We start from the raw sequence: 27,829 nt of genomic DNA on the forward strand, positions 1-27,829 counted from the left end.
ACTTTACGGTGTGGGTTTTTACAGTCTGTGTTTGAGTCCTGGTCCGTATAAAGTGCATCTAAAATAAATGTGGAGATAGCGAGAAAAATTTAACTATTTCCTTAAATTTAAATTATTCGTATTAAACGGGCTTGAAGCAATAGAAATCCAACGGCACTTTTTAAATGCAGCTGGAAGATGCGCAACTACAATTTAACACAGTGATGGAAAAATGGGGACATTCTGATTGACTATGAAATGATTTAAAAATAGAGAGAAGAGGGGGTGGGGGTTTGGATGAGGGCCAAAGGCAGCTGAACTACTGCTCTATTTATTATTTATTATTATTATTTAAAAAATATTACGAAGGTTCTGGAAAAGTGAACAGACCCAAAAAGTCCATCCTTAATCTCGTTATTGATTGTGCCTTGTCGTTTAATAGCCTCCAAGCAGCCCCACAGGCGGACACTGCGCTAATGCAGCTAATGAAGAAACTATGATATGAGTTAGTATATTATTTATTATATTGTATTATGTTAATATTATTGTAGTTTATATGCAGGTTTTCGTATTGGATACATCACCAACTCCAGCCAGCAGAGGTCACACATTACCCATGTGCTGCCCTGAGAGCAAACCTTTTCACTTTCAGTTATAAGAACAGAAGAACATTAGAAAGTTTACAAATGAGAGGAGGCCATTCGCCCCATCGTGCTCGTTTGGTGTCCATTAATAACTAAGTGATCAAGGATCCTATCCAGTCTGTTTTTGAATGTTCCCAAATTGTCTCTTCAGCCACATCGCTGGGGAGTTTGTTCAGATTGTGACGCCTCTCTGTGTAAAGAAGTGTCTTTTGTTTTCCGTCTTGAATGCCTTGAAGCCCAATTTCCATTTGTGTCCCCGGGTGCGTGTGTCCCTGCTGATCTGGAAAAGCTCCTCTGGTTTGATGTGGTCGATGCCTTTCATGATTTTGAGGACTTGAATCAAGTCCCCACATAGTCTCCTCTGTTCCAGGGTGAAAAGGTTCAGTTCCTCAGTCCCTCAGTAGGACTTTCCCTTCAGACCTGGAATAAGTCTGGTTGCTCTCCTCTGAACTGCCTCTAGAGCAGCGATATCTTTCTTGAAGTGTGGAGCCCAGAACTGTCCACAGTATCCAGATGAGCTCTAACTAGTGCATTGTACAGTCTGAACATCACTGCCCTTGTTCTCAATTCTACACTTTTGACAATATACACTAGCATTGTGTTTGCCTTTTTTATTGCTTCCCCACATTGTTTGGATGGAGAAAGTGAGGAGTCCACATAGACTCCTAGGTCTTTCTCATGCGTTACTTCATCTAGTTCTATTCCTCCCATAGTGTAATTATAGTGGACATTTTTGTTACCTGCATGTAATACCTTGCACTTGTCCACATTGAATTTCATCTGCCAGGTGTCGGCCCACAACTGAATATTATCTGAGTCCCTTTGAATAGCCTGTGCTGCAGAGATTGTGTCTGCTGAGCCGCCTATTCTAGTATCATCTGCAAATCTGACAAGTTTGCTAACTATCCCAGAGTCCAGATCATTAATATAGATTAGAAACAGCACAGGCCCTAGTACTGATCCCTGTGGAACTCCACTAACAACCTCACTGCAGTTAGAAGCGACTCCTCTAATTGACACCCTCGTCTCCCACGGTGATACAAACACAGGGGAGAAGAAGACCGTGTACATTGAAGATGCATACATAGAATTACATCAGTGTATGTAAATATGTGGTGCATTTGTAATAATTTTTTTTATTAAATCACACACACATGCCCCCAGCCCTCCAATTCAGAAACGTGTTGCTTGGGGAGAAATGTGACCTGAACAGACGTCCTATACACCATTTTTAAAAGCCTTATTAGCATTAAAAGTGGTATTATACTACAACAAATGTGCGACAATCGATTTGTTAGTAAAACAGAGGGGAGTAATTACATTTTAGTATCTCTTCCCGTGATCTTGGTAAGATAATACTGACTTCTCTTGAGTTCTCTTGTCGGAAGATAAGACACATACAGTAAGACCAGCTTCTATTTTTGCGAGAAAATATCAGTGCTGTATTTAGGTGCAGTATAGGTTGAAGGTGTCTGATTTTATACTACAGTGCCTCTTTTAAGGGAATATTCCAGCTTGAGAAAACAATCCAATCAGGTCTTAATAACCGAAATGCAAATATAACTGGAAGTGCTTTCTCTGGGGTCCTAGATCAGGGGTATTCAAACTGTGGGGCAATAAATGGAGGGATTTGTCTAATGGCACAATATTTAACCCATTAAAAAACACTCATTAAATCCATTACATCCATAATTGCCATAACCGAACAGTCTTTCACCTCTTAATAATTTATTGCTTTCCGCTTTCTGGCTGACGTGTGTGCAGCTCATGTGTGGAGCACTTTTTGCTCCTGACACTTTCATGGGCGCTGTGTGTGGGAAGTGAACGCTCTGGCCTGGCCTCTGACGGTGACAGTGATTTTCAGGAGCAGAGCGCTGACCTGCTCTCCTGAAGCATTGCCAGTGTGTGAAGTGTGTGAACCAGATTGTTTATTCGGGAGTTACGTGGACACTGGGTTGTGGGCAGCGTTTAATTGAGGCTTCTGCTGCTCGCTCCTCCGAACAATGAGGTCAGGGCCCCTTTTAACTTGCGCATGCAGCAGGGTGTGTGTGTGTGTGTGTGTGTGTGAGAGAGAGAGAGAGAGAGAGAGAGAGAGAGAGAGGCCCGTGCTATAGCTGGGCCTGCTGCTTGTTTGTTTGAAACTCAGAGAGAGTGATGAAGGGAGAGAGAGGGAGAGGCATGTGATAGAGTGTGCTTTCCGCAGCTGACTGGGATGAACTTGAGATCGGAGAGAAAGGAACAGAGCGGAGTGGGGGAATTCTACTACAGTACTTGGTTTGGTTTGAACACTCTGGACTGTAGGACACACGGACACACACACACACACACAGATACAGAAGTGTTCAGATCTCCCGTTCCCCGGCCCCACCGCAGTCCTGTATCTGTGACAAGCAATCGATCATGTTTGTGTCACCCGAGGTGTTTTATAACCGAGTAGAAGGACCTGCAGCTTGTATATAACATTGTGAAACAGATTGTGTGTGTCTGTGCTCGTACGTAGCCTTAGATTCACAGATCTAGGACAGTGTATACTCTTGCATCCCCTTTTGGTTCAGCATCACAAGTACTGATGTAGTTTGCCCTTCAATCCAAAAGCCCCTCCTCAGAGGCTCCGATTTGGCAGCAGGTTGCAAAAGTGAGGTTGAAATCTGTTTACAGACACCCAGAATACAGATTAAGGGATTCCCTTCGTGAATTTAATGTACGTTTTATTTCCCCTACATTTTTTTAATGATGGGAACTGTTTTAAAGTGCGATCAGGTCGTACTCGTGGGCTTAATACACAAATAGAGTGTTTAGTTCTGTCAGTACAGACTCCAGACTTATTTTATCATCCCACAAGCCCAGTGAAGGTGCACATCCCTGTTTTGCTCGTTTATAGTAGCTCATTGAACCATCTAACGAAATAAATAAGCAGCCTAGAGAGTGAGATTTTGTTACATGTCTGGTTAGATTGTTCCAGACCCCCACAACTGTTAGTGTAAAAGAACTCCTGTTTCATGTTGCCCCGAGGGGACCCTGAGAGCTTTAATGAATTCCAGTTGCCGGTGTCAAAGTATTATCATAAAGGTAGAGACCCTCACCCACTACATAGAGTCATATATGGTCAGTCAGAAAGTGTGAGCCAGTGGCCATAAAACATACATAAAACACTTTACATTTCTCTTTATTTCTCCCCTTGAGTCCATCTATGGAGAGATTTGGAGCCCCCTGCCCACATGGGAGACCATGCAATCCCCACACAGGCATCCACCCAAAAATTGAGCCCAGGTCCCAGGAGGTGTGAGGCAGCTGCCCCGACCATTGCACCACTGTGCCACCTTTTTATTATTGATTAATAATAATAATTTTTATAGCTTCTGAAATGACTCATGTTTACATCCCAAAATGGTGTAAATCTGCTCCTTCAGGTTAAAAAACCTCTGCGTTGGTGTCTGTCTCCAGTGTGACGCACCAACCAGACAGCGCTGGGATTTCAGTCTGTCTCTGAAGCTTTCGTTGTTGTTGTTGTTGGGTCGCATACATATGATCTCTCTTTCACAGCTGCCTGTGTTTGTACGGAAAGGCACTGCAGATGAACGAATCTGAAAGGCCAGGGTTAAGCCAGAGATCTGAAGAGTGTCTCTTCATATTTGTTCTCTCCTTTGAAATACTAAATCCTTCATTACCCTCCTGCATGTATAAAGTGCCAACCCTTTGTCAAACGACAACTGTGTGCTTCAAGACGGGGTATGTATGTGTGTGTGTGTCGGTGTGCGGGTCGGTGTGTGTGTGTCGGTGTGTCTGTCGGTGTGCCAGAGCGCCCTGGATTGCAGCCCGGCTGTGTGTGTCTTTGTTATTGCACCAAGCGAGCTCGTCCTGTATGCTGGCGTCTGGTGGCGTGCTGTCCTTCCTCGCCCCTACAGGTGCTCTGCAGCAGAAGTGAGAGAGGAAAGCTGTTTAAAGCAGGAGGGAGGGAGGAGGCATGGTGGGGGGGGTGGGAGAGGCAGCTCTGCAGCAGCATCCAGAGAGACATAGAGGAAGGGGGGGAGGGAAGGGGAGGGGAGGAGGAGGAGGAGGAGGAGGAGGAGGTGGTGGAGAAGGAGGGAGGGGGCAGTTCTGGAGCTGCTGTTGCTCCCTGAGGAGTGTAATAATAATGCAGCAACGTTGGGAGCTCGTCCAGGAATCCAGAGAGGCAGCTGCAGTTTTGCCAGCGCAGCAGTAGGAGAGGCAGGCTTGCAGGACCACTGCGCTCTCCCCCCTCTCCCTTACCTCTCTCTCTCTCTCTCTCTCTCTCTCTCATATCTATAAGGGGAAGCTCAGCATGCAGACACCACAGGCAGGACTGCACAGTCACTGCACAAGCACAGCAGAGACACAGAGCAGGGATAATAGGGTCACAGCAGCAGCAGGAAGAGAGCAGAGCACAGACACCCTGTTTCCCCTGTCCTGACTGTCGTCATACATTCTCTCCATCTCTGATTCCGCTCTCCGTGACTCCACACACAGGCAAAAGGATCCCCCCCAGTCCAGTGTCATCCGCAGAACTGCAGCAATTACAGGATAGGCTGTGGGGACTATAGGGCACAGACTGGACTGGCGCTGTGGGGACTATAGGGCCCAGACTGGAGAGGCGCTGTGTGGACTATAGGGCCCAGACTGGAGCGGCGCTGTGTGTACTATAGGGCAAGACTGGAGCGGCGCTGTGGGGACTATAGGGCCCAGACTGGAGCGGCGCTGTGTGGACTATAGGGCCCAGACTGGAGCGGCGCTGTGGGGACTATAGGGCCCAGACTGGAGCGGCGCTGTGGGGACTATAGGGCCCAGACTGGAGCGGCGCTGTGGGGACTATAGGGCCCAGACTGGAGCGGCGCTGTGGGGACTATAGGGCTCAGACTGGAGCGGCGCTGTGTGTACTATAGGGCAAGACTGGAGTGGCACTGTGGGGACTATAGGGCCCAGACTGGAGTGGCGCTGTGGGGACTATAGGGCCCAGACTGGAGTGGCGCTGTGGGGACTATAGGGCCCAGACTGGAGCGGCACTGTGGGAACTATAGGGCCCAGACTGGAGCGGCACTGTGGGGAATATAGGGCCCAGACTGGAGCGGCACTGTGGGGAATATAGGGCCCAGATTGCTTCCAGTCTGGATTGTAGAAGCACTTCCAGCAGAAGCGTTTACCGGTTGAGCCACTCAGAGACTTCCCTGGCCCTTTGGAGAGTCTGAGGGAGAGTTTACATTCCTTTTTAAGAAAGGTGCAGTTTTTTCCCCTCAGCTATTTTCACCTTCCTTTCTCCCATCTCGTCTTTCTTTCCTTTATTATATTAATAATATGAATGATACTGGCAGTAATAATTAGGATAATACGGGCTCTGACTGGGTTGCCTTGTATGTGATTGTGCCCTAGGGAATCATGCTACAATTCAGTGAGAATGCTGTGTTTGCCTGGCAGTCAATGAGTGTGTGGTTGTGTGTGGGTTTATAGTCAGTGCGTGGGCCTGTCTGTCGTCACTGATTGACTGGATCAGCCTGTGGGTGTGCTGTAGTGAGTGTGTCTGGAGTGTGTGTGTGCCGTATTCAGGGAGTGTGCTGTGTCCGCAGGCTCTCAGGTGACCTCCATGGACGTGATTGTGCCCAACAGGCTGAACGTCCTGAATGGCTCCACCCAGCGCCTGCCCTGCATCTTCACGTCCTGCTACAAGGTGGACAACAGCAAATTCGCCATGAACTGGACCTTCCAGGCCACCGTGAACGACACACACGAGATGGTGAGTAACCGCGTCCCTGTGTCCCCAGCGACAACACAGAGCACAATGCCTCTGCCTCTAACACGGCCAGACCACTCAAACACAGTCCTGTTTTTTTCGTTCGGATATTTCGATGTAGGGATGTCGTAAATCGACGGGATGATGAGGCTTTGTGCGATTTATTGACCGTGTTGCGGTAGCCCTTCAAACATGGAAGCTGTATAACCTCGTAAACGCCAAGGAATGCAGAGCGAGTGAGTAAGAGGCGAATCTGCAGATTTTATAACTTGAATCGTTTTGGAAAGATACAGTGAACTCCTAAAGAGACACGTCAGACGTCTGTAGCAGCTGCATTGGCAACTTTTTCAACTAAACAAGTAGATGAGATTTTATAATAAAAATCTGATATCTGATGTTTTTTGATAAAATAATTCCTTTTTCCTTGTCTGAATTTGGTAGATTGTTAGAAAACCTTTACCGCTAGGGACCGGAAAGGGGTCCGGTCTTTTGGTGGGTTTGTTGCTCTGCCGTTGGAGCTGGACAGATCGGACGGGTGCTTGGAGGTGTGTCCGAGACGAGGTGTGTCCAAGGCGAGGCGTGTCCAAGGCGAGGCGTGTCCGAGACGAGGCGTGTCCGAGACGAGGCGTGTCCGAGACGAGGCGTGTCCGAGACGAGGCGTGTCCGAGATGAGGCGTGTCCGAGACGGCGGTGTAATCGCCAAGATTTCTAGAAATCCGTTTGCCCTCGACAAACACAGAATTTTCGAGTTGGCGGATAATTTCCGAGATTGTACTTTAACTTTATTTTATTCATTTTTTTAAATCTATGAAATGTTTTTAATCTATCATGCTACAATTCAGTGAGAATGCTGTGTTTGCCTGGCAGTCAATGAGTGTGTGGTTGTGTGTGGGTTTATAGTCAGTGCGTGGTCCTGTCTGTCGTCACTGATTGACTGGATTAGCCTTTGGGTGTGCTGTAGTGAGTGTGTCTGGGAGTTTGCTAATCCAGTCTACATGTGTTTTGTGGACTTGGAGAAGGCATACCACCGTGTTCCCTGGGATGTCTTGTGGGAGGTGTTGCGGGAGTATGGGTGTCGGGGCAGCTTATGCATGCCATCCGGTCCTTTTATTCTCAGAGCGAGAGCTGTGTCTGTATTATCGGTCGAGAACGTTCAAGGTGGGTGTTGGACTCCGCCAAGGGTGCGTCTTGTCTCCACACCTGTTTGTGATGGACAGGATATCAAGGCGCAGCCAAGGTTGGGAGAGTATCCAGTTTAGGGGCTTGGAGGTGGCATCGCTGCTGTTTGTAGATGATGTGCTTCTTGCCCCATCCGACTGTGATCTCCAAGCGTTTCGCTGCCGAGTGTAAAGCGGTTGGGATGAGAATCAGCACCTCCAAGTCTGTGGCCAAGGTTTTCTCTCGGAAAGGAGTGGATTGCCTGTTCCAGGTTAGGGGGGAGCAGCTGCCCTTAGTGGAGGAGTTTAAGTACCTCAGGGTTTTGTTCACGAGTGATGGAAAGGGGGAGCATGAGATTGATAGGCGGATCGCAGTAGCGTCTGCAGTATTGCTCGTGCTGTATCGGTCCGTGGTGGTGAAGCAGGAGCTGAGTCCTCAGACAAGGGGGTTTACGTGTCCGCCTACCTCCCCATCCTCACCTATGGTCATGAACGTTGGGTAATGACCGAAAGGATGAGATCGCGGGTACAAGCGGTGGAAATGAGGTTTCTCTGCAGGGTTGCTGAACTCACCATTTGGGATAGGGTGAGGAGCTCAGTAATCCGGGAGAGCCTCGGAGTAGAGTCGCTACTTCTCTGGATCGAGAGGAGCCAGTTGAGGTGGTCCGGGCATCTGGTAAGGATGCCCCCAGAGAGGCTGACTTTGCAGCTCTACCGGGTACGCCCCACTGGGTGGAGAACCCGAAGCTGACCCAGGACACGCTGGAGGGATTATATGTCCTGGCTGGCCTGGGAACGCCTGGGAATCCCACAGGAGGAGCTGGAATCTGTTGCTGGGGAAAGGGAGGTCTGGTCTGCCATGCTTAGTATGCTGCCACCGCGACCCTCACTGGGATAAGTGGTGTAGAAGATGGATGGATGGATGGATGGATGAATGGATAAATCTATGAACTACGGTGATCCATGTATTTTGAATGTTCAGCTTTCCACTTTTTCTGCATTGTACGCAACATCATCCTCTTGTGACCTTGATATACTTTAATTATCTATCGACGCTAACATATAAGATGAAAATGTGTCTGGAAATCTGCAGCTGTACTCCAATAGCAAACCAAAATGTTGATGACAACTAAAGTAAGGATAAATTATCACTTCAATTTCTGTTTCTACATAAAGCATGGCCATTTTTTTCCCCTCCAAAAGAGAACAGTGAACGCTGTTTGCTGCAATATTAAAATGATGCCGCCTATTTTATTCGATGGTTCTCTGAGGGCTCCAACCTTGATTATAACTATTAACATTTTAATACAAGAAAGTTTTTTGTTGAACTCAATATATTGTGTTTGCATATATTCTTGTTAGGAATACTTCATTTCAACGTTACGTTTTTATTGTCGAACACACCGCACTATCCTGCTGTCACTCACCGCCTGCCTCTCCACTTACCCCCCCCATGCTCCTGCTCCTGCGCCAGTTCATGACCTACAGACACAAGGTGTTGCCCCTGCGGACCACGCAGTTCGAGGACCGCGTCAAATTCACAGGGAACCTGGATGCTAATGACGTGACGGTCACCCTCTCCGATGTCCAGATCACCGACGAGGGCTTCTACCACTGCTACGTGCGCAACCCCCCCGACCGGCAGCAGGGCCACGGCATCATCGACCTCCGGGTGGTAACAGAAGGTGTGCACTGGGGGGTCTTTGTGTGCTCTTTGTGTAGCTGCTTTGTGCTCTCAGGTGTGTGTGTGTGTAGGGGGGTCATGCTTGGTCTCGCTGCTTTCCTCTTTGACTATGTTGTAGGTCTTTACTGGCTGTACAGTTTTAGTGCGGAGAGCTGGTTCATTGATTGATTGATGAGTCTATATGGGTTTTCAGCTGGAAATATTAAATAACGTTAACGTGTTATAAGGAATCTGACTTGTTTTAATAGATTTGTGTATATAGCGCCTACACCTTTTTAACTGTTTTCACATTTTGTTAAGTTAGTGCCTCAGAGTTTCACTTATCTACACACTACACTGTTAAGTGGAAAAACGTTTTTATTGTGACATATATGTATAAAATACTGACATCTCATAATTGGATAAATCTCCGCCCCCACAAGTTACTACTTGGTGGAAGCACCTTTGTCAGCAATTACGGCCGTGAGTCTGTTGGGATTGGTCTCTGCCAACTTTGCACACCTAGTTTTTTTTCTTTAAAAATACGTTCAAGCTCTGTCACGTTCCTTGGGCAGCGTTGATGGACAGCAATCGTGCCAGAAATTTCCAATTGGATTTAGGTCGGGGCTCAAACGTACATTTACCTTTTTGCTCCTTAGCCACTCCAGTGTAGTTTTGGCCACAGTGCGAATTATACAATGACAACCGGGGGGGTCAGACGGTGAAAAATTGTGAGAGCGGGGGGGGGGGGGTAATCATGAGAGAGGGGGACTGCTTTTTCCGAGAAACACCGCATTTTACGTTACGATATATTCATTTATCGACCCCCCCCACCCTTCTATTTTTCCCTCTTTCCAAGTCTTAATTAGGGGGGTTCAACCCCCCCAATCCCCCCGTAATTCAAACCCTGGTTTTGGCTGTGTGCTTTGGGTCATTGTCCTGCTGAAAGGTGAACTTCAGTCCCAGTTCAGTCTCTGATCAGTCTTCTTGCTCTTTTGGAGGGACAGTCTGATCTAGGCAGGGTATTGGTGGTGCCAAACACCTTACACTTTTTAATAATCATCTTGAGTGTGCTGCAAGGGATATTCAAGGCTGATATTTTTTATATCTCTGATTCGTGATTTCATACAACTCTGTCCTGGAGGTCTTTTAAAAGGTCCTTGGTGCTCATGGTTGAGACTTTGCTTTGAAATGCACAACCCAGCAGAGGAGCCTACAGGAACTGCTGACTTGATCCTGATATCATGTGGATCACTACAATTTCACACAGGTGGAGCCACTTAACTTGGTGTCTGATTGTGAAGGCGATTGCTTTCACCTGAGCTAATGTAGCATTGCTGTTATGACGGGTGTGCACACTTATTCAACCAAGCAGTTCCAGTTTACGGTATTTAACTTCTTCACCAGAACAGCCTTTAACATCTGTGGTGGAGTCCCAGTCCCGTCACTGCTGTAGGTTTTCCTAACTCGCCAGTTTGGAAAAAATATAGCTATTGATCAGATAACCAAGTCCCATCACCGTCACAATCTCGTCTCCTCTTCCCTCTCTCCCAGTGCCCCCGCCCCGGGACTCCACTATCGCGGTGATCATCGGCGCCTCAGTGGGGGGCCTGCTGGCCGTCCTGATCATGTCCATGGTGGTGGTCAAGTGCTTGCGCCGGAAGAAGAAACAGGAGCTGATCTCCGACGAGCAGAAGATCGAGGAGGAGGGCAAGACTGATGGCGAGGGGGGCACCGAGGAGGGCACCAAGTGAGGCTCCCGTCTCTCTGCACCCCCTGCACACGGACACACGCACAGGGACACACGCACACTGACACACACACCCTACATATCTAGGGACCGCCGATCCCTGTACTGGCAGATTGCTGTGACTCCAAGGCTTTTTTTCCCATCTCCCCATAGCTCTTAATTAGCTACAACAGCTTGTTAATGCCTCGGCTCCTACTCCTCGCGGTTCAGAGAGCGGCTCACCCGTCTGCTCAGAATCCTGACCTTGATGTCTTACATAAAACAACCCTGGGAGGAATGGGCACCACAAGTCAGAAAGGGCACAGGGGGACAGTACACCCATGAAGCATAAACTGCTCTGTGGGAGGAATGGCACAGCGTTCCTCCAGACAATTTTAGACACATTTTCAAGGCAATGTTTTCTTTTCGGTTTTATAGAGATATTGGCAATGAATAATCGCATGGCCTTGAGTACGGCACTCAGAGCTGTAACAGAGCCGCTGGAAATGTGGACTAGGTCTGTGCAGGTGCCGTGATTTGCGAAAGTCTGTATGCACTTGTGGCGGAGCCTCCACTACTACATAATTTAAAAATATATAATAAACATAATATCACCAGATTTGTTGACATCATGCATCACAGCGGCATTCTTATTTTGTTTGAATTTGTTTATTTAATTGTGTTGCCAAACTTACAAGTGACAGGGCTGGACCTTTATGATGTCATTAGACCTGGGAGGCGTGGTCTGATTGGCTCAAACCGCAAGATGCACACCGATATTACGATATTATCTCATAATGAAACCAGACTCGTATAAACTTTCAGCGAGCATCGTCATCTCCGTATGGTTGAAAACTGTGTTATTTAAGCCAGGGAAAGAGACTCATTTAAGAGCAGGTTTAGGTTTTTGTTTTGTTTAGTTTTTTTCTCATTCGTAATTGCACTTATTCCCTCCTGATTTGTTTCTGAGGAACCTGATATGGCTTTGGTAGCCCCTTAAGAAGCATTTTAACATGATAATATGATTTTCAATATTCAATATTTCCTTGAATCAGAAAATCAGTAGAATTATAATTTACATCCTCATCATTTAATATATTATATTCAACTCCTTATCAACCTTACAGTTGTGCTTACAGACCAGAGGGTCCACATCGGTGTAAAGCATTCATTAAAAGTAATTCATTCTCAGTGTGTTGTTTGTTTGGAAATGACTCAGTCTTGTATTGTAGAGCACTCTCAGATTAATGAAGCTCGAACGCTCATGTCTTCTCGGTGCAAAGGCAACTGCAAAAACCCCGTCCTGTCTCACAGTGTCGAGGGATATCAGAGCCAGCACAAGATGGCAACTGAAGGGATGTCTGTGAGATATCAGATATGAAACGGACGCCATTTCCAATTGCCCTTCAATGACCTATATCTCTTTTGTTCTTTTTTTGTTTTGTTTTGTTCTTTTGTTCTTTTGTGTGCCTGTGTGTGTGTGTGTATGGTCTAACGTAACCAGACAGCTTTAACCAACCTGCATGATCCCGGATGGTCGAGGCTTGAAGGAGCCCCCCCTTTGCCCTATCTGGTAAAGAGAATTGTGCCTGGTGTTGTTTGGTGGTCATGTGACTCACTGATGCCCACCTGCTTCTCTCCGCCCCGGTCCTGGAGGGCTGCAATCTCATATGGATTTAGTTCCACCTGAAACCCAGAGCGCTGTAGTTCCTCCTCTGCGACTGTCAGACCAGCAGATTGCATCAGTGTGTTTGTAGCAGTGCGTCCCCGATTTGCCCGCTTCCAAATTGAACTCTCCGGGAATGTATCCGCCGCCACGTCGCCCGTCTCGCTGGCAGGTTCGGACGGAACGGGCGAGACGGGACGGGAAGAGAAATGGGCCAAGGCGATCCGGAGAGATTTAGAGGCGGACGGATCGTAGTTTCAATATCCCGTGTTTTTGGTTTGTTTGTTTTTTGGGGTGGATGGGGGGAATGAGGGCTGGGATCTTGAAACTTGCCTTTCGTTCTGTGTTGCTCGTTTCTCCTGTGAAGTGTGTGCTGGTACCGCCTTTGTGTTTGACTGTTGTCGTTCGTCGGCGAGAGAACTAACCGCTGTGTGTGTGTCTTTTTCCGTTTCTCTCTGTGTCTGTCTGTGTGTCTCTGTGTGTCTCTGTGTTCTCTCTCTCTCTCTTTCTACAGACACATCTACGCCCTTCCCGAAGTATACTGAAGTATGCTTCACTGCCTGTGCTGAAACTCCCTCTCTGTCTCTCTCTCCACTCTTTCGGATTGTCCCCCACCCCCGAACGTTTGCCCCTGGACCTGCCAATGCCCCCCACCCCCACTGCACACATACACGTCGCTGCATCTCGAGACGTCCATCCAGGGTGAAGAAATGCAGAACTTTTCAAGGCGGCAGGAATTGTAGTTTTCTACATGGTTTGTCGACTAGTCCCAGATCAGCCCTGCACAACATGTATCAAACGTTGATTATCTTCCACCTGAAGAAAACTGTCTCTCTCTCTCTGTCTCTGTCTGTGTCTTCTTTTCTTTCTGTTTCAGCGGCCATGTTTCTCAAGCATCTTCTACCTCTTTTTGGCTCCCCAGTAAAAACTTCCCCCCTTCCTGGAAGATCATGACAACAATTTGATGTTTCAGAAAGCTGTATTTTCTTTTCCCCCCAAACTTTGATACCTTTTTTTAAAAATGTAACTGTCACTTAGAAAGGTAGATGTCCAAATTACTGCAGTTCTTCTCATTTCAGAGATTGACCTTTGGACAACCCACCACAAGTTCCTTGTCATTGAGGTACTCTGGGTCTCTTCCACGAATGGCTGTGGGGGAAAAACTCAGACATGTCCATGAATGATCGCACAGGAAACATGTTTCTGATATTCTTGAGAGTAAATGTAGCATGGCGGAGATGTGTTTTACAAATGTGGCCCTCTGTCTGTCTGTCCACATTTCACTGGCTCTCTCAATACCCCCTCTTCCCCATTCTGCCCTTCTCTCTCTCTTTCCATTCTCTCTGGGTGGGACAGTTAGGTCCACTAGTTCCTCTGTAGTTGTGGTTTGGGGCCCAGACACCCCAATTGGTCCATAACAAAACCCAACCCCCCATAGCTGATTCCACTCTCCTTTGGCAAAAATGGCCCCCAAAAGGTTGGCTTTGATCCGGGCCTCTGTGTGAGAGATGGTGTATGTCAGTGTAGCACTGGCTTTCCTGAGTGTGATTTTGCATGAGGGGGGAGTGTATGTGTGTACAGTTGTATGCTATGTTGTCTGTGTGGGGTTTCGGGGTGTTCTTAGCGTGTGTGTGTGTGTGTCTGTGTGCGATTAGAATCTTTTTAAAATTCCGCCCATACTCTGTGTTCCGTTTTGAAGTTCCCATCAGCCTACATTCTTCCCATAGTGCTTTGCTGGTCTCTCCTGCCGTTTGGAGCAGTGGTGGCTGTCCTTCAGTCCCTCTGTTCCTACCCTCGACCCACAAACACTAGGGAAGCCCTCTTTTTAAACTGGAACGTCAGCCCTCCACCCGATTCCCTACCCAGTCCTTCAAACTTCTCGGGAATGGTGTGTGTGTTTTTAGTGCATGTGGTTTCGCGAGTGTCTTCACTAAAACAGCTGTTTCCCAGCTTCTGTCTGAATGGAGCTCGGTTTCCTTTAACAAGTACTTCAATTACGTCGCTCCATTATCGGTTCATTAACACGCCATGCTTTTCTCTGACTTTATAATGAAAGATTATCATTGCATGCGGTCAACACTGGCTTTAAAAATGTTATTATGATTTTGATTTTTGATTTTATGTTTTTGTTTCTTTCCCTCCCAAAAACAGCCAGACACTTTTTCCTTCAGGTGTATTCGGGCGAGTTAATTCTGCAGCACAGAATATGAACTGAAAATGAACAGCCTCCTGCCCTCCTGACACACACACACACACACACACACACACACACACACACACACAGACACACACACACACACACACGACACACAAGACGTGTGTCGTGTGTAAATGTTCAGGAAAAAAATGACACTTCTTTAAATATATATATATATTTCTCAAATTTTTGCCAAAAATATAAAATATAAACACATTGTTCATCTATATTTCCTGTCAGTGCCGCACAATACGGACTGGGCTGTAAAGTGGCCTTGCTGTTTAAAACCATATCTCATATTGACATGATAAGTTATGCTCTAATATTTACTTGTCGGCACCTTTCATAGACAAATACCTCAATGGGACAAGTGTAGCTTCCATAGATTATTTATTTATTCCCTTGGGATTGAGTCATAGTATTGTCGTATATTATTATCACTACATTGGTGCCCTAATCTTGAACTCCTCGTCCTGTAGTTACAAATGATACCCAGCAAACCTTTAGTCAAGCAGGAATACAATTGAAAACAACACCTTCACCTTGAAGATCAAAGTGTATTTAAGGCATAATTTTGTAACCAAGCCAGAATCTGAAAGCCTCAGAACTGATCGTACAAAACCCCACAGATTACTATCAATGCCTAAACCTGTGTCTTTGAATTCAGTATTTATTCCAGTTTTGTTTTCCAACATAGAAGACGTAGTAATTCTACTCTAAATCACAGCAGTCACACTGGAAGGGAATGTACCATGCGAGTCGCACGTTTGATTGTTTCTCCGTATACCGTTGTTAAAACTGTAGTATTGAATCAGTACTGAGGTGCTTTCTGAGAAGGTCTGTGTGTTTTGCTGGCTTGGTCCGGGACAGCTGAGCAGCTGTTTGCGTGTTTGTGTGCACAGATGTGTGTGTGAAGTGAGTCGCTCTTGTTTATTGCACTTGGAGAACTGCCTCTCTCTCTCTCTCTCTGTCTCTCTCTCTCTCTGGGAGTTCTGAGTGTCTCTCGGTGCACAGAGCTCCTGAGTCCAAGTCGGGGTCGGACCGCACGCACCACTGCCAGCTGCTGCCCGCCGAGCGCCCTGTCACTCAGTGTCCTTCCCTGTAACATGAGATGCCTTTTCATTTCAACAGAGCCAAAGTTCTCTCTGTCTTCACAGCTTTAATTTCCAAATGCCATTGTACCATGTCTTCTGTTTTCTACACGAGTTGCATCTGTATGTTTTTCTATCTGAATTGTTTGAAACCAGTTAAGTATTACATTCTGATTGCTACTGTGATGATTAACATGATTAATGTTATTACTATTCTTGTTAGTAGTATTATGATCATTTAAAGATTGTTCATTTTATTATTATTATTATGATGATTGTGTTACTGTAGTTTTTCTGGTTGTTGCTGTTATTTGCTTGTTTACTTGCCTTGTCACTGGGTCTCTGGGTCTCAGGTCTGCTCTGTGGCTGGGATGTGTGTTCATGCCCCCTCCACACTGTGAAACTCCCAGTGTACAGAAGCCAGGCCAATAGGATGAGGGAGAAGGGGTGAAAGGATGGGGGCGGGGGGTCAGATCCTCCTAATCAAAATCTAGATCCCTCTAAAACAGCTGTCCGCTCCCTGATGTTGGGTTTAGCTGTCCTCGTTTTCGAGATATTACTTAATTAGTGGTTCTAAGGCCTGGGTGTGGGGACCCACTGTCCTACTGATTGTGTTCCTTCTACGTTCTGGAATACGTCATGTAAACCTTCACTGAATTATTTAAATGGTTTCACTTAGAAAAAACTGGAATATCTAAGTACATTAGTAACATTTTTCTTTAATTCCAGCTGTTCAGTAAGAAGGCAGTAAGAAGCTCTGATGAGGCCAAATGTTCTGTCAATTATGTAATAGAGATCATTTAGTTATTAATATTATGATGATTTGTTTCTCAGCCGACACACTTACTTAAGTTTTTACAAGAAACATTTCAAAACATGTGCAAAAAAAGTGCAGTAAATTGCAATCAGTGCACATTACAAGAAGCAGACATCCTGGTATGAATGAAATTCCTGCAGCAGGGTGGTGTCAGCATGACCCGGCACAGTCTTCTGCGCCCATTTGCTTTTAAGAGCGCCAACTGCCCAGCCTGGCATCGCCTGCCCCTCTCGAGCCCTTTGCCACACAACGCCACAGTGTTGGAAACCCAGTACTACCCCAACCCCCCACCCAGGCCAGCGCAGCACCTGTTCTTGCGTTGTGTCCCACCCCTCCCTCATGCCAAAGCCACACAGAGGAGACCTTCACCTCGTTCCTGGCTGCCGTGTAGACGGGGCACCCTGAGAATCCCGTGAGAGAGACGAGGCGAGAGCGCCCAGCTGTCCTCTCTGGTTTCCACACTGGTGATAAGAATAGGACGGTAGTATAGTATCTATAGCACAGTTGTCACACTGCCCTTGTTTTGCACATGTCCGGGTTACGGCACGCTCTCATGTGCGAGTAGTTTGACAGTAACGTTTCGACAGCACAGCGGTCACACGGCACTTCATGGAGCGTGCCAGACAGTGTCTGAGCTACTGCACACCATGCTCAGTTAGCACAGTTAGCGCACCGTCCTTGTCTTCTACGTGTCAGAAAGTCTCGGGGTGTGTCTCCTGCCTTCCTCAATGGCCGCTGTAATGGGCGTTCCAGTGCTGGGTTGCTTTAGACCCCATGGGCATTGCGTTACTTAAGTATTAAACACAGCAGCCTTTCCCTGCTCTACTATGTGCATGGCAATGTGGGGGGTGTTGTGTATGACACCCTTTCAACGCCCAAATTGAATTGAATTGAAATTGATTGAGGTGGTAAAATCAGTCATCACTTCTCTTCCTGTTCTGTATTTAGTGTGTGTTGTAGTGTAGAGAGAGACTGGTACACAGTGGCTGCTGAGCACTTCCCAGGCAGACGCAGTGCGTTCTCTCCCACCGGCCAAACACTGTGGGATCCCTGGGGTTGAAAGGCGCTATATAAAATAAAAAAATAACACGCCACACTTTCTGAGACGAGAAGATGAAGGGGATCAAATCCTTTCATCTCAGAAAAAGTGTCCAACACTGTGTCTCTACTTATCAGTTTCTCTCTTGCGTTAATATTTGTAATTCTTAGAATTCCTATTTAATTGTTTTCATCCTGTTCTATTTATTTATTTTCAAAATGACCTGGGCGTTAGTCTCAGTCGACCTGTAAGTGACAGAGCGGATCAGGGTTCAAGTTTTAGATGGTTGGGGATTTTGACCGCCCCCTTGCAACACCCCCACTCCCCCAGTAGTGGCCCTATTCTGTACTTGGAGCAGGTGTGGGGTTGGTGAATGTAAGGCAATAATGTAGAGTTTGCCAAGGCATCCCATAATAACTAGCCTTGTGAGACAGGAGAAGGTTGTTAAAATCATCTTAAAAGCAAACTAAATCGAGAGCTTTTCATAAATGACATTTCTGCTTCCAATATGTCAGTGTAACCAACTGGTTTGTGTTCCTCCCGCTGGGAAAGAGATGGTGTGCCCAACAAGACTGAATTCCAGATTCCTTACAGTTTACGACCCTGTGTCCTGATCAATACAAAAATATATATTGGGGTCTGATAGGATACGCTTCGGGAGGCAAAGCGCTGCAATTGAACGTCTTAAACAAAACCGGCTGGTGCTACTAACCTGACAAAATGAATCCCAACCTATTCAAGCTGAGTTTTATTCCTTTTCTGACTGATTGAATAAAATCCTGCATTCATGTATGAACAGACGGGTGCTCAGTTTGGGGATCTCAAAGTCACGGGAGATTGTGCAGAATCTGTGCAAATTCACAGTGGTAAGGCACTCAGTGTGTCCACTTCAGGGATTTTACTGGAGTATCTCCTGGCATCTTTCATGGCACATCCTCCCCCAGCGATGACCAGTAGTGAAGCCTAAGTGAGTAGATTACTGGCATTACCCAGCTATCTAAAAGAGGGAATAACACCCAAAGTGAATATGGGAATGATTGTACCAGATTTGCCATCATTCCCATAGTCCCTTTGGGTGTAATTCTCAACTTCTAAGATAATTACTGGCGAGAAGGGATCAAATGATGTGGGTGTGCAGCCACTACACTATATATATATGGATAGCGCATCTCAAGGGTGGAGAGAAAGACGGCATCCACCATCTGATCACACCCAAACAACTGCCCCATCACTGAGTCCGTCACATCGAATGTCTGTTTAATAACAAATTACACTTCACCAGTTGTTGACAGAGATTTTACAACGACATTCCTATGTCACGCAGGGTTATCGTAAATCATGAAAACACCTTAAATGTAAAATTACCGCTAATGCTAATTCAACTGTATGAATTAACCGAATATTTAACCGGAAGACGACGATATGAAAAATGGAAACCTATCAACTATAATTATTCCCAGAGAAGGTTAGCCTATTTTTTTTTATCGGAGCAGAAAACAAAGCAAAACTAAAATAAACATATCATACAACCAAAATCCAATAATTATTTTATTAGGTTGACAGAAAAAAAGTACAAATAAACAAGGGAGAGATCAATATAAATACTTAACATCTCTCGGCTCTTCTGTTTTTTTTTTTTTTTTTACGCATATGTGCCCGCTTTTCTGCTGAGTAGTTTCCTCCGTGGAGAAATAAATAAGCCAACAATATTCAAATAAGTATCCTGAACACTGTCCCAAAGTCCAGACCAAAAAATATATAATTATTGAAGTGAATATAACGTCTACTTGAAACACATGTTGTGTTTGTTTGTGTTCTTTCTATATATTTGACTTTGGGTTGTATTTGGGATTGAAGTTACCGTAATTCCGGGTCCTGTGAAGCTATTCCTGACGCTGTCTCTCTCTTTACCGAGTCTCGTTTTGCCGGACACCCTTGCTGCTCATCACAAACTATGAACCTGATTATACCTGTTATATATTTCTGATCATCCAAAAAATGTCGCCAATATACAGACATGGAATTGACTGTGTTTTCCATAAACAAGCCTATATTTTCGCAACAGTAACAGGTACAGATCAGTGTAATGAGGTGGAAAACGATCTCCTGCTGTCTTCACTCCCTGCAGGGCGCGCTATCTGTACATATAGACCAGTGGTGCCAAGCAACTTCCTACACGGGAATTATCATTGTTATGAGGTACGTTTTGCAGGGATCCTGTGGAACAGACCTATTGTCTAGAAGGACTTGCGCACTTTAAGAGACGGCTATTGTTTGGGAATCCATGCGGGAAATCATTGAAACAGTTACTCGTAGAAGGAACTGTCCCTGGAGCTGCTTCAATACCAGCCACTTTGCGTTATGAATTAACATCTTTTTGTTTTGTTTTTTAATTACACGCAGAAGAACAAAATAATTTATTTTGGTGGGAAATGAAAGAAACTGACAAAGAATGAACCAGTGTGACCCAAACCATTTCCAGCTCATGCAACACTTCCTGCCGCTCCTGCCAGTGGACACAGTGGCCTCAGCTGCCTGTTTCTGCCTGTCTGTGTTTCCCCCGCATGCTCCTAATGCAGTATACCACTCCTCGGGCCCCCGAGGGCCCACACAGGATGGCGCTAAATGCTTGCACTGCGCTTTGCCACCTAGAATGACACCCATGTAAATACCTCAGTCTGTATGCTTCATATTTTCAATAAACTTGAGTAAAAAACTGATTGACAGTGTCTGCCGTTCCTGTGCTGCTGCTCCAGATTGAAACTGTCTGTAACAAGGGATTGATGGACAAATGCAGTGTTCGCTACAGTGAACAAGACCAGCCTCCCTCAGCCAGTATTGGATCATGCCAGATTGTGTGAAGGGCCCCATGGCCAGCCAGTGCAGTGTTGTGATATTGGGGACCACAGGGCCCTGCCAGCACTGATGGGGTTTTACAGTGAGTCCCACATCTACCCACAATGCACCCTGTCCCAGAGCTGGGAGTGCAACATAGGGTTTAAAAGAAAGAACATAAGAACATGAGAACATAAAAAAGTGCCCAATCGAGAGGAGCCCATTCGCCCCATCGTGCTGGTTTGATGTCCATTAATAACTAAGTGATCCAAGGATCCTATCCAGTCTGTTTTTGAATGTTCCCAAATTGTCTCTTCAGCCACATCGCTGGGGAGTTTGTTCAGATTGCGACGCCTCTCTGTGTGAAGAAGTGTCTCCTGTTTTCTGTCTTGAATGCCTTGACATTTGTAACATTAATGCCTTAACATTCTACACTATTGACAATATAACCTAGCATTTTGACAGTTGTTTCAGTGACTATGGAGTCGAATGGTTCCCCTACTATGATCCTGTATGTGAACCATATTGATGTCATATCTATCAGACAAACAACGACACAGATGGTCTTCTCAAGGCTTTATAACCACCCTGTGTCAATGCCTGCCCACTAGCTGCTGTTGGAGTGAAATACTGACCTCTGTCGCACCAATGGAACACCTCTGGAAGGAGCTGGACGAAACCGGATTAATTTGTTACACTAGACACTGCGCTGCTGAGAACACTGGCATTTTTAAAAGCCAAGACTTTGTTTACTGGGCCAAAGTTGAGCCGTTCCACCATCTCTCCTCTGTGTGATTCCTGCTCATGACCCACCTGATACCCTGTGTGGCTGCAGACAGCGATTGCACTGTTCCTGATAAACCTGCTTTAAATCAGGACAGCAGATGTGTTTTTCTCAGCCTGAACTGCTTATCTGTATTACTATATTAGTAAGTCACCGATAACCGATAACGGCTCCTCCCTTGATCTCACACACAATAACGCTTTGGGGCCAGATATATTAGAAGCGCAGCAAATAATGCCAAAGTATACTGTGTCTAACTCCCCTGGCGGTTTACACGTCACACGCTACATGTTTGTGTTGATGTGATGATAAAAGTCACTTCTTTCATGAAGGCTTTCCACGGATCGAATGTATATGATTCCAAACAGTCAAACAAGATCTCTGAATGTCTTTCTCAATAAGAGGATGTCATTTTGCTGCACGTTTTCACCGTTTTCACATCAGAAGTTGCAGTTTTCTTTTTTTGTTGTCTCGTCTTTTTTTGTTGTTGAAATCTCCTTAACCTATTTCAGGCTTCTTTTCTGTGTATTTGTGAGTGACGCAGAATTAAACCCAAGGAGAAGTTCCTCTCTCTCTCTCAGTCTCTCCCTCTCTCTCTCTCTCTCAGTGTCATGCAGAGCTGCTTTGCAATGCAGAGAGCAATGGAAGAAGGGAGGATCGGGGGGAAGTGTGTGGTGTAACATTTTTTAACGTTTGGGGGGGAGGGAGGCGGGATAGTTTTAGGAAACTGGGGCGTCTGTTGCTTTAAAGAGAAATTTGGTGCAAAGTTGCCTGCGAAGTGAAGCAGGTGAGAGGCAGTCACATGCTCAACTGCAGTGTGTCTGAGCACTGAGCAAGGAAAGAGAGAGAAAGAGAGAGGGAGAAATATATATACATATACATATATACATATATATATATATATATATATATATATATATATATATATATATATATATATATGTGGCTGAATATACTGCAGCAGCAACCGGATGCCAACAATTCTGCTGCCTCAGAACTTTTCAGAAAGGAAGAAGGAGAGAGAAATCAATAGCTGGACTAGTGTGGCATGAATCTTGTTTAAGCTGTGGTAGTCAGCATTGCTCTGCTTGTCCTGCAGAGAAGCCTCCTGCTAACTCCCTCAGGCTACTGCAAAACTGGTGACGTAGCCAGACCCGTTCCTCCCCGTGTGTGCAGTTACAGCGCTGTGAGGATTCGCACCCTTGCTTTGTGCTTTGTGTTTTGTTATAGCGGCGACTCTCTGAGTTCATGACTTATCACGTGTTCAACTGTTATCGCTGCTGTCTTTTCGGGGTTCGTTGCCTTCCTCTGGCTGACCCTGAGATAACGCAGGTAGTGTGAAAACATTGTGCTGCCCCCCCTGCAGAGAGAGCGGAAAACAAGCTTTAATGTATGGATTGCATCCCTGTGCTGTCCTCAGAGCCCGTGTCACTCTCTCTGTCCCTTTGAAAGCAGCATCTGTAGTTTTCTAGGTGACGGTTGCCAGACATCTCAGTTTTAATTTTGTTTTGTGTCCCTTCCAGGAATATAAAAATGCTTAAATTATGCCAGTTTTTCAGCCTCTCACAAAGTACAAACTTCTCCTAAAACCACTGTTTGTCCATCTGTCTGTTTGCCAGTGTCTCTTTCAGAACTGCACATTGTGAACAAACTCAAGTGCATTGTATTGCAAAATACACAAGCCGTCACCAGAAGTTGGGTACACTTTACCCTCAATAGAAAGAGCTTGGTTTTTAAAGCTCAAAAGATATTACAATTATTTAAATTTGTATTGTCTGAAGAACAAACCTATGGATTGCTTATTTGTTTATTTAATGCTTAAAGTTGGAGCCATTATGATCTGTGTGGTCATATACACACCTTTAATCAAAAGTCTGCTTCTTCTTATAAACAGGAATATACAAGTGGTTACAGCATTGATAAATACATACATATATGTTTCTCTTCTTCCACTCTAAATATCTGCTCACTCAGAAATCACTAGTCCAGCTGGGAAGCAGTTACTTTCTGTCTTAACTGTCTGATCTATCAGTGCTGTTAATCCTCTCCCACTGTGAGGTGCCTGTGTGTATTTTGAGTCAACATGACTCACATGTATAGTTCTACTGTCTCCAAGCTCCCAGTCCCTACAGATCTAGACACGCCTGTCCTTCTGCTGCCACAGATGATATCCAGGTGTGTCTGTCATCAGAACGCATGCTCCCCTCAACCGCACTGCAATAATCTGCACATCCGGTGCGTTCTCCAAGGTGTAAGCCTGGACCCATGACAGGACACGACAAACAGGCTACATAAATGCACAGTGTAGCACAGTAAACACAATCAAACCTTACAGTTGTTGCACAGTCATCTACTTAGCTTTGTACCTGTTTAGTACATATCCTTCATGATCCAGAATTGCTAATATGTTTGTACTGCTCTAACTTGCTCTATTTGCTACCTTGTCTTCCAACAACTATGTTAAGTGCATTGGGTTTGGAAAAGAGCCTCTTAAATCAATTGTGTTATTATTAAAATTATTATTACTAGTATTAGTAGTATGAAGTCATTTATTTGATAAATGCCTTGGGCTGGAGAGGTCAATAGCAATAGGAGAATTATGAAATAAGCATGAAACAAAACTTAAAACCTAAGCAATTCTTCATGAAACTCCCATGGCTGGTTTCACAGACCAAAATAACGTTGGGTAGACCTTGAGTAGAGCTGATTTGGGTCTGTGAAACCAGCCCTTAATGTGCATGTATGCATTTGACTTTGTCATTGCAGTATAATGTTGTATTTGCATTAAGATTGGTCTCCACCCCCCTCTATACATTATATATATATATATATATATATATATATATATATATATATATATATATATATATATACATATATACACTCACCTAAAGGATTATTAGGAACACCATACTAATACTGTGTTTGACCCCCTTTTGCCTTCAGAACTGCCTTAATTCTACGTGGCATTGATTCAACAAGGTGCTGAAAGCATTCTTTAGAAATGTTGGCCCATATTGATAGGATAGCATCTTGCAATTGATGGAGATTTGTGGGATGCACATCCAGGGCACGAAGCTCCTGTTCCACCACATCCCAAAGATGCTCTATTGGGTTGAGATCTGGTGACTGTGGGGGCCAGTTTAGTACAGTGAACTCTTTGTCATGTTCAAGAAACCAATTTGAAATGATTCGACCTTTGTGACATGGTGCATTATCCTGCGGGAAGTAGCCATCAGAGGATGGGTACATGGTGGTCATAAAGGGATGGACATGGTCAGAAACAATGCTCAGGTAGGCCGTGGCATTTAAACGATGCCCAATTGGCACTAAGGGGCCTAAAGTGTGCCAAGAAAACATCCCCCACACCATTACACCACCACCACCAGCCTGCACAGTGGTAACAAGGCTAGATGGATCCATGTTCTCATTCTGTTTACGCCAAATTCTGACTCTACCATCTGAATGTCTCAACAGAAATCGAGACTCATCAAACCAGGCAACATTTTTCCAGTCTTCAACTGTCCAATTTTGGTGAGCTTGTGCAAATTGTAGCCTCTTTTTCCTATTTGTAGTGGAGATGAGTGGTACCCGGTGGGGTCTTCTGCTGTTGTAGCCCATCCGCCTCAAGGTTGTACGTGTTGTGGCTTCACAAATGCTTTGCTGCATACCTCGGTTGTAACGAGTGGTTATTTCAGTCAAAGTTGCTCTTCTATCAGCTTGAATCAGTCGGCCCATTCTCCTCTGACCTCTAGCATCAACAAGGCATTTTCGCTCACAGGACTGCCGCATACTGGATGTTTTTCCCTTTTCACACCATTCTTTGTAAACCCTAGAAATGGTTGTGCGTGAAAATCCCAGTAACTGAGCAGATTGTGAAATACTCAGACCGGCCCGTCTGGCACCAACAACCATGCCACGCTCAAAATTGCTTAAATCACCTTTCTTTCCCATTCAGACATTCAGTTTGGAGTTCAAGAGATTGTCTTGACCAGGACCACACCCCTAAATGCATTGAAGCAACTGCCATGTGATTGGTTGGTTAGATAATTGCATTAATGAGAAATTGAACAGGTGTTCCTAATAATCCTTTAGGTGAGTGTATATATATATATATATATAATTATATATAATTTCATTCCAAGAAGGTAACATATTTGCCTTCAAACTAATCACACAAACCATCTCTGGAATTTGGTAAACCTGACATATATACACATCTTTGTCAAAGGCCAATGCAGGTTTTTGCTTTTTAACAAAACCTTAGGGCCACAGGATGACGAACTGGAGAGAATTTCTCTCATTTTGTTCGGTTTGTTCCCGGTCAACCATTCACTGAGGTAAGCAGGCTTGTCCTATTCATTCAGCCCTGTTTCTGATGTGGAAGTGTTTTACTGCATGCTCTGCTCTGCCTCGCAGATTGAAGCTGGAAACATAATTCATCTCCCTGCTGTTAAAAATACTACAGTAACAAAGCCTTTAATCTTGACCCTGTCTGAGTCAATACCCGGCCCTTTACTTTATGCTTAATGTCAGATTCTGTATCCTGGTAGAGGTGTTGCTCACTGCCCAAGCACAGGACGTCAGCAGCATAACAGACTTTAATACACTGCCAAGACATAGTGTGTATATTTACTTAACTACAGATGTCCTGCACATTTTACAAATGGTGTTGGGAATAATGCAGTGCTACAGCTTTGTGCACATACAGCTATTTGACATTAACTGTTCCCTTGGTAAAGAAAAGGCAGGTGTACAATCAGTTTTTCACAATAAATTAATCACAATGTAAAAGAAATGTGTGATTATTAGGACCATATATAGTGACGCTATTTCTGACAGAAAAGGTGTCTGTGCTAAAAAAAACCTGAATGAAAATGAGCCACCTCTGTTTGTTATTCAAAATGTGCAAATCCGGATTTGAACTGTACCTTAAAGAATGTACTAGTATTAGTCTCAGTGGCCAGTAGATCATTTACCTCAAACCTGTGGGGATACAGGTTTGTACAGGGATAAACAATCTGGCACAGCTGAGGTCCGCATCCTCACTCTGAACGCTGCTTTAATCAGTTTTGCCACCTCTTGTTTGTAAGAACACACTCAGACAGGATACAATATCACTTAGACTTATATTACACGAAGATTTGATTAAACTATTCCTAAGCCAGGAAGGGCACATAAGTATTCTGAACCCAGTTGATTTTACTATGCAGCAGTGCTTACTATTGTGAGTTCCAAAAACAGGAAACCAGATCCAGAGATTTTGAGTGGAGACTGAGACGATGTACAGTGAGCACTGGGGAGAGACAGTGCTTCTTTATCCAGAGAGTTGTAGGGGTCTGGAACAGGCCTTGTGGTTAAAGCTGACTCCCTAGATTCCTTCAAGAGACAGCTGTGGTGGCTACTGAAACTAGCAAGATGTGGAGAACTGACAATTGCAAATGAATGTCCCAAAATGCCAAGCCTAGTCATCTTCTTGGGGTCTGCACTGGGTTAATGAACACATGGCATCCCTACCCTCGATATTGGATCTTGTTCATCGTTTCGAGATAAATGTGATGTGATAGTCGCATCAATGGGACACACAGGCAGGATCATGGAAGGGTGACCACAGTCATCGAGACTCTGTTTTAAAGTCAATGTTCCCCTCCAAGCTTTGTGACAGGATGAATTGTGGGTAGATGTACAGGGGACCTTCACTGTAAAACCTCATCTGTGGTCCCCAATATCACAACACTGCACTGGCTGGCCATGGGACCCTTCACACACACCAGCCTCCACACAACACCCCCCAGAAACAATCCATCACCAGTGGAAGCAGGCAAACCCTATACTGTATGCTTATATACTTGGCAGGAGTCTGTACACACACATACACAGCAGCGATGACACAAACAAGGCATCTGGGAATGATCACGCTCTTAAACATAAAAATAACACTACATACTGCGCGCCATCGCCCTCTGTGGACACTTCCCGCACTGCAGGAGCTCTCCATTCAGCACCTCAGACAGCTCAGTGACTCTCGCTTCCCAGTCGCTCCCACAATCCGCACCCCCTTACCTGGCTTCCATTGCCCAACCAGAGTTTTCATTCAGATCGTTAAGATAAAACTGGGGTTCTGTCTGGAGATCCCAGAGTCCACAGACTAAACAAAACAACACACAAATGAGAGAGACTTCTCTGAAAAGGGACATTAATTAATTTCTCCAGTTCTCCAACTCTCCTCTGTATTCCACTCTCTCTCTCTCTCACACACTCTCTTTCTCTCTCTCACTCTCTCTCTCCCTCCAGTATTTCTTTGCAGAATGCCATCAGCTGTGTCCAGTCATCTATGCAAGTTTAAATCTTGTCTTACCTCCTGCCCTGCAACTGAATATGTTCTCTCTCAGGGAAAAGTAGAAAAAGAAAGGGAAAAAACCCCTGCAAAACTTTTTCAGGTCTTGCTCCTTGCTTCTTTCAACCCCTCCTGCTCTCGCCAGTTG

At 45.2% G+C, this 27,829-nt stretch overlaps 1 protein-coding gene across 3 annotated transcripts in view; it reads left to right on the forward strand.

Moving 5' to 3' along the window:
* The window catches only part of scn2b (sodium channel, voltage-gated, type II, beta), a 26,667-nt gene extending 4,691 nt beyond the window's left edge, over positions 1 to 21,976 (forward strand). Inside the window, exons 2-5 of one of the 3 annotated variants that reach the window (XM_066711293.1) lie at positions 6,203 to 6,369; positions 8,998 to 9,208; positions 10,741 to 10,936; positions 12,420 to 21,976. In XM_066711293.1, the coding sequence (XP_066567390.1) occupies positions 6,203 to 6,369; positions 8,998 to 9,208; positions 10,741 to 10,936; positions 12,420 to 12,429 (584 nt within the window). In that variant the 3' untranslated portion in view covers positions 12,430 to 21,976. Of the gene's footprint in view, positions 1 to 6,202; positions 6,370 to 8,997; positions 9,209 to 10,740; positions 10,941 to 12,419 lie in introns of those variants that run through there. The other 2 variants (XM_066711285.1, XM_066711301.1) reach the window with 2 other exon arrangements.
* Positions 21,977 to 27,829: the final 5,853 nt, after the last annotated feature.

The sequence above is a fragment of the Amia ocellicauda genome, chromosome 1, assembly GCF_036373705.1.
Source record: "Amia ocellicauda isolate fAmiCal2 chromosome 1, fAmiCal2.hap1, whole genome shotgun sequence".
NCBI lineage: Eukaryota > Metazoa > Chordata > Actinopteri > Amiiformes > Amiidae > Amia > Amia ocellicauda.